At 32.7% G+C, this 7,784-nt stretch overlaps 1 protein-coding gene and 1 long non-coding RNA gene across 2 annotated transcripts; both read left to right on the top strand.

The window, feature by feature from the left end:
• The first annotated feature begins 551 nt into the window (after positions 1-551).
• Positions 552-1,663, top strand: LOC145105472 (uncharacterized). The gene is made up of 3 exons (XR_013707322.1): positions 552-833; positions 936-1,022; positions 1,431-1,663. It is a non-coding gene; the product is annotated as an uncharacterized LOC145105472 (long non-coding RNA).
• A 2,387-nt stretch (positions 1,664-4,050) lies between these two features.
• LOC145116280 (uncharacterized) lies at positions 4,051-6,270 on the top strand. The gene has a single exon (XM_079052634.1). It carries the CDS (start codon positions 4,051-4,053, stop codon positions 6,268-6,270), a length of 2,220 nt encoding a protein of 739 aa, XP_078908760.1.
• Positions 6,271-7,784: the final 1,514 nt, after the last annotated feature.

The following is a 7,784-nucleotide window of genomic DNA, read 5'->3' as shown; positions in this document are numbered from 1 at the left end:
TGATAAGATATGTGATAAAACCATTTCCTATCGGTTTTGTGGGGTATGGAAGGGTAAAATAAAAATAATATGATGCCGATATACAGACTAAAAATATGATAAAATAGGATATCACACCCAATGGTCTAAAAAAGAAAAAACTATATACACAACACTACTTTAAAGTTTAAACTTTAAACATACATCATTTACTTGGTTAACAATTTACCCTTCTTATCAAAGATCAAAGAGTTTCTAGCCCAGCGGTATCAGGTGGTGTCATCTCTCTTTGAGGTCGAGGGTCAAGTCCCGTGATAGACATAAGTGGTATTAGGTGTTAATTTAGGAGTAGATTATAATATTTGTATTTGTCGTTTAAAAAAAAAAAAAACAATGTACCCTTATTAATAAAAGAATAGTTTTTCTATGTGGCGTGTCGATTTAATGGCCATTTCACCACATGGCATCTTTCTACAACATGCTTCTGCCACGTGCTTCAATTTCAATTCAAATTATTAACTAGCTCCCTTAAAATTAGCTGTTTGTTTCCCGTAAATAGCAAGAGATCATCAATACATGCGGTTAAATAAAAATAAACATGATTAGGAATTCAGTATGTTTGTGATTCCATAAAATCACGTTGTCTGTCTTCTCCGATTTCGATTCTTTATTTTGGAAACTAAATATTGATTCAAATTTTAAAATTCTCAAATCCCTAGAAATCTTTGATTGCCCTCTACTTTTTCCTAAAAATTGATTTCTCAGTAGTATTATATGAGGGCAACTCCACCATCGTTCTCTCTCAAACTGATTAATGGCTTCAAGAGTTCTAACAAACAATCGATGCTTGGCAGGTTAGTATTTTAGCTACGAGTTCGAATAATTTTACTTCAATATGCCCATAGATAATCTGCATAATCAGAGTTATTGAGTTCAAATAAGTAGCCATTTTCCAGGTTCGTCGCAATTGAAAGAAAACGCTGCTCTACTCCGATCATACTCCTGGAAAAACCCTACGTAGGAGCTAACACAAAACCTAAATGGTATGTTGATTTTGTTTCTAGGGTTTCAACTTTGAATTCTTCTTGATCTTTTATCTTCATCTCCTTACCATTAACCATTTTGATGGGAGTTCTTCGATCCTTTATCTTATCTCAAATATTTGATTACGAAATTGTTGTTTCTTTATGGGTTGTGATATGATCGATTTAATAATGTGGTTTGGTTAATGATATTGAACTATGGCAGAATAACAAGGAAAACGATTTAGATTCAAGTTCTTATCATAGAAAACAAAACTATTTGCGTTTTTTTATAAAAGTGACACATATGCTTCTCATAAAAAGGGAAGGAAAGGTAAGAAATTTACTAATTTAGTAATCTTGGGACCTCATTATTAAAATTAATGAAACATATTTGATGATAATTTATTTTGGTCCTTTGGTGCTAAGGGGTCTACATGAATCAAATCTGACTCAAGAATAAGAATTTGAAGAGTATCTCAAAGAGGAAGAAGTTGGAGTGTGATATGTGAAATATGAGGAAATGGATGTGAGATTGCTGAACAATAAGTTTTTTATTTATTTCGATTATAGTTATTATAACATTCTGCTATCAAAGAACAATAATCTTTTTATTTCTTTCTATTCTTGTAGCAAGTGATGCTTATAGTAATCTTCTGATGTAACCGTTATTTCTCATACTCATGATTCAACAAATTTTAATCACAATATTAACATTGTAGAACTTTCTCTAGATCATTCAAATGGAAACTGGGAACGGAGACTATGTTTGGAACTACTTATACACGTTAATTTTCTGCAAATAATAATAATAACCAACTAAGCATTTGCATTACACAATAGTCATGTTGAAAGCTTAAGCTAAGCAATTTCAATTATCCTCATCAGCACTAGAGTCATGTTGACCAGATTCATGTTATTCATTATTTTTTGTTTGTATTATTTGCTCATTTAGTTTTAGAAAAGGAATAGTAAATAAAACAGTGTTTATTTTAAAAACAATATAAAACACATGAAGTATTTAGTAAAATAGTCATTTTTTTGGTGTCCTAGACTGTCACTAAAATAATTTTTGTTGTGTAATTATGTTTCCATCATGCGATTACTTATTTGTTAATATTACTAATCTCGGAAAGTCTCAAACTTTTTTCAAAAGTTTCAATAAAGTCCTAAAAAAAATTTTGAACAGAAAAATCGCAATATTTTGAAAAAATCATATAATCTATCATTTACTGTTCAAATATAAACAATGATTTTTTCGTTAATTTAGGCAAAACATCAAAATATTGGGACTTTTCTGTTCAAAAAAAACTTTTAAGACTTTATTGAAACTTTTGAAAAAAGTTTGAGACTTTTTTTTAGATTTGTTAATCTTATTAGTTATGGGTTATTTTTCTCCATCATATGTTGTGTTTGCTTTTATGATTATTCGTTTTGCTAGGAAAAATAGAAAGATATTCTAAGGTACTTAGATTTATTATCCTCAACAAACCATAATATGGCCGATTCCATGGCTCATCATATTTTGAGGTTTTTTTTTTTACTACTTTGGTTGATCCGGTTTTCAGTACATTGCATTGGTTACAATCATTTACCACTTTTGAATGTTTTTATGGGAGTTTTAATATAAGCTACCAAATTTAAATCTAGAAGTTTCATCCAATAGGATTTAACCATTATAAAAATCAATTAAAATTAACTTTAAAATAGTATATATAATCATAAAAGATCAATTATAATTATATAGGAAATATGTACGTAACTATTTATGTGATATTTATAGAAAAAATAATAACTATTTATGTGATATTTATAGAAAAAATAATAATGGTATGTTGATTATAAAGTAGTTTTTAGAAATTTTTAAATAATTTATAGATTTTTATTTCTATAGCATGTCTTAATTATTGTAAATTACATTTCATTTATCATTTAATTTATAATTTATTGTTTTTTCTTTATGCATGGTTATTACATTACCATCATGTTTAATTCGATATATATCAATGTCATTTCTATGATTTATTGTATTTTTCCCCAAAAAGAAATGAACCAAATAGCAGACGGAGAATTGAGTTGGCCTTAAGAATGAGGAAACAATAACTGTATGAAGCACAGGAACGGCCATTGGGGACTCTTTCCTGTCTAGCATATACCACGAGTCCACGACCACGAAGTGATGACTGCTTACTGATTGTACATGAATTATGCTTAACTATAAATATTCTGATCATTTTTTAATTAAAATTCTTTTCTTTAACTAAATATTCAAAAAAATAACATGGATTATACTACTATTAATAAACAACTTTATTATTATTGGTAAAACAAACTTTATTTTTTTTAATTTGTTATATTTTTTCATATATATTTATTACAACTTAATTTTCTAATTTTCCATATATCAATTTTCATTTATTTTACTGGTTGTAGTTGTTCTATTTTATTATTTCAATTACTTATGTAACGGCTATAACCTAATGCTTAAATAGAAGTATAAAACAACCATATAGAAAGGGCGCAAATGCATTTGACCAAGTTTTCGTAGCACACAAGTCATACAGTCTAGCTTACTTCCTCAAGATCCTACTACCATACATTAAAGTACTAACACATCATACAATTACAGCGCCAATAATTGCCGACAACTTGATAACCAGGAAAAACTGGACATGTGGAAATTAAGGTGGTCTGAGGAATCTTTAGGCCCGTGAAAAAATGGTGGTGGGCCTATGTGTTTCTTAAACAGAAAAACTCTGCTTTCAAACACTTTCTCACAGCAATAATTCCACATAATTGAGAAGAAAAGCGGGTGTAACATAACATACTCGCGTTGTATTTGTATTCAAAACTAAAAGTATTGATCACTGATTCCTGGAACTTTTATATATATATATATATATATATATATATATATATATATATATATATATATATATATATATATATATATATATATATATATATATATATATATATATCAAGCATTGATCTGTTAGCGCTTGTTCTACAAGATCAAACTATATCTTTATTTCTCAAGTCTAGCAAGATGACAGGGCCGATATATCCGGAGGATGCCATGCCTTGGGTGGGATTTTATGTTTTTCTAGCATCTCTTGTTTGCACTTTTGCAATGGCAGCCGATGCTGTCCAAGGCTTTAGAAAACGGAAGCTCTGGTTTCCATGCAGATTTTTCACAATCAATGCAGCTTCCCTCACACTGATAGGAATTGCAATGAAGCTACCAGTGGACCTAAACACCGACATGTCTGTGAGTAAGACTATCAGCATTATGTTCTTGGTCGCCATGGTAGGTAACTTTCTCCCTTCTTTAGGGCTAATGGATCTCAATGAGCTTCTAATGAATATGATAGCGTTTGGTATACTCATGATCACCATCACTGTAAATGTTTGGCTCCAGTATAGTACCATAGATGATTTGCTCGGGTATGGTATTTTACTTTTCATACAGGATCACATAATCAAGCTACAAATGTTTATGCTGATATGTTCCCTTCCATGGTCATTTTCGGTAGCTTTGACAATTCCTGCATCTAGAAAAATCTTACAACATCGCTACAAGGAGCTGCACAGATTGGCTTCAAGTCATCAAGATATAAACTTCTCCAGAAAGAGACTCAAACGTTATGTTACAAAGTATTGGATGATGGCAGAGACTGGTAACCCCCAATTTGCAGTTGCTTGTTCACCGATTTCATCTGCTTTTGGGGTTATATGCTTATCCCTTGCTTGCAGTTTGGTTTATTTTTTCCTGGATGGTGGATTGTATTACTTTACATATGTTTCCAATTCCCGGTTGGAAAAGTTTGAGAAATCAGAATATAAGTGGTCAATGAAATTAGTTGTTATGATGCAGTCAGTTGGGATAATAGTAGGCAGTATCGCACCTATTTTAAGATGTTTGACTTCCATCAGTCATTTCGACATATCCAAGAAATGGACCAAGAACCATCTAAACGTCTTCAGAGTTGAGAAATATTGGACCCACACACTAGAGATATGGAAACGCAACCATGTGGGTTCAGGTATCCCAAGCCGCCATTGCAAGAAGCTTCTCCATCACATCAAAAACATGATTTTGAACTTTTGTGTAGCGTTTCAGATAATGGTTGTGGTTATATGTAAAACAATATGTCTCATTCCCACATCTTTTCTGATCCTATTCTCTTGTTGTTGCTATTTCTGCAAGTCATTGTTGAAAAGGTTTAAGGAAGAACCAAATGCATCTAATACCAATGTGATACCAGATACGGAAGAATATACTGGTTATGTCCTACAAACTGAAGCGGAGGCCAAGCTTTCAAAGAAAATATTAAGAAAGTCCTTCAAGTCTATAACTCGAATTATTCACGAGTCTAAAGAGAAAGAGCCAAGGAATCTTCTGGAGCTTCTCAACAAGTCTACAGGATTTTATGGAGTAATTGAGTTTGACAATGAGCAAGTCCCACCTTTACATCCAGAAGAAATCCACAACTGCTGGAGCCTAGTAGCTGTAACTTTAACAGCCATTGCCCTTTCCCTTCCCAACATTGAAAACGGCCAAGCCAAGAGGTTACTTGCCAGTATGAGTGAAGGCATCGAATTTGTAAGACATATCGAAGAAAGCCTCAATACAAATGGTGAGTTGGTAAAGGCAAGAAAAGCAGCTGGACATGTGTGGACCGATGTTGAAGTATACTGCAGGTGGCTACAAATTGATCTTCAAAGCAAGGCTCGTAAAGGAAAAACCTCAGAGGAGATTCTTCAATGGTTGGGTGATGAAGCAGCAAAAATTGTGATACAGGTCAAGGCAAGGAAGAATGTAAGTCTAGATCACTCACGTCGTAACTTCATTGCTGCGAGTTCAATGTACAGGATCAGTCAAACCATACTGCTTCACTGCAATCAGCAAGAAAACTGGCCAACAGATGAGGAACTTTTTGAATTTATATCAGCCATAATCGCAGATCTGTTGTGCGCTTGCTTTGCCAACTTACCTCGTGTCATAACTCTACGGTGCCATGTGGATGCAATTGAGAAAAGGGAAGATAGCATCCGAACTGCAGCTCTGGTGCTTGGTAAATCCAAAAAGATCTTGGAGATCTTAAAAGCGCGCAAACTTCCTAACTTAGATCAGGAATCTATGGCTTACATTGATAAGTGGCATGCATTACCAAAAAGTCTGATACCCAATTGTTGTTTTTCTTCTGCCAGGATTCAACCAGCTTCTTCAAGTTCCTGTGAATCGATCGAGATAACTATTGTGTAATTAGTGTGTTGATTATTGTTGGTTGTTAGCTATGTTGTGGTTAGATTTTGTGTTGAAATATAAGCTAGACTTGTATAAGGTTAGTTTGGTAATTTTTAAAGGTTGTTAGTTGGTAGTTATGGTGGTTATTAGTTGTTAGTTATAGTTAGTTATTTCATGAAATAACTACCAGTATTAAAGAGGTGTGTTGGTTGGATTGAAAATGTACAATGGTTATTGAAAAGGTGCAATGGTTACAAAGGGTTGCACCTATTCATGTGTTTGTATAAGTATGTCCAGAACTTTGTAATTTTGCAAGATTGTGATTAGTAAAATTCTGTGTTGATGTACAAGAAACTTTCCTGTTATATTTGTCTTCAACGTCATTTCTCCTACAGTTTGATATCCATGTCAACAATTTCAGACAATATATGTATATATGTGTTTCTAACCATATTTAAGTTTTTTTTATTGGCACGGCTGATATATTGATCTAAATTAGATCATCTAATACCGGCAACGCCCTAGAAGAGAGAGTTAATCTACCATATTAATTTATATAGCTTATATTATATTCACAATATTCATAGTATTGTATCTATTGTTTAGTTTCTCTTACAATTTCAGAGTTTCTCATACAATTCCAAGCCTTTAGCTCGACGTCATGTTGTTCAATCAATCGACTATCAACGGTAACATGGTATCAGGGTATTCTTAACTTTTGTAAACCTAAATATCTAAAATCTATATTCCAACCGAAAAGAACTTGATCTCAATTGTAAGAGATCAACCAACAAGAAATTTATCTGGAGTGAAATATCACTTGATAGGTGCATGTTACTTACTTCTTTTTATAGTTTATTTAAGCACATTTTATTCTATTTTTAGTTAAATTTCATGCGTATTTTCCCTTTTGTTATTTTATATCCGTGCCGGGTACTTTCTAGCTTTTGTTCTTAATTGCAGATATTTAGAAAATTGCAGCATGGAGCGGTTGAGATTCAGAAGACAAACGAAGCACGAGCGGATGATCGGGATTGTTGGGGCCTATCAAATACAATTGGATTGAAGACTAATGTCAATGGAGCTTACTATGAAGATTATTTAGAAGAAACTTTGACTTGGTGGATTAGAAGATGGAGTCAGATGGGCTAAGAAATTGATGAATCTTTTGATGATATTTGGGTCATGGAGTCTTTGGGCTTATATTTATTTAATATGGACTAAGTGATGTGGCAAATGGGGTCTTATAATCAATCAACAATAGTCAAAGCTAGAAGACAAAGAATACCACAAAGGAAAGAGAGACAATATGTAAATTCTTGATTAGCACACCTCACGAGGCCGTGTGAGAATTTACACAACAACTCATGGGGTCATGTGGCTTGTACATGGGCATCTTTTGGTTTTTATGTTTGATGGCTATTTGAGGGTAGTTTGGTGAGGACTTTTGGGTCACTTTTGAGATTAGACCAGATTTGAGGGACTTTCTTTGGAGATTTTGGAGCTTTGAAGAACATATGAAGAACACTTGA

The sequence above is a fragment of the Lactuca virosa genome, chromosome 1 (assembly GCF_052849685.1).
Source record: "Lactuca virosa cultivar CGN04683 chromosome 1, Lactuca_virosa_CGN04683_v6, whole genome shotgun sequence".
NCBI classification, from domain to species: Eukaryota; Viridiplantae; Streptophyta; class Magnoliopsida; order Asterales; family Asteraceae; genus Lactuca; species Lactuca virosa.
This window is presented reverse-complemented; position numbering and strand designations above follow the sequence as displayed.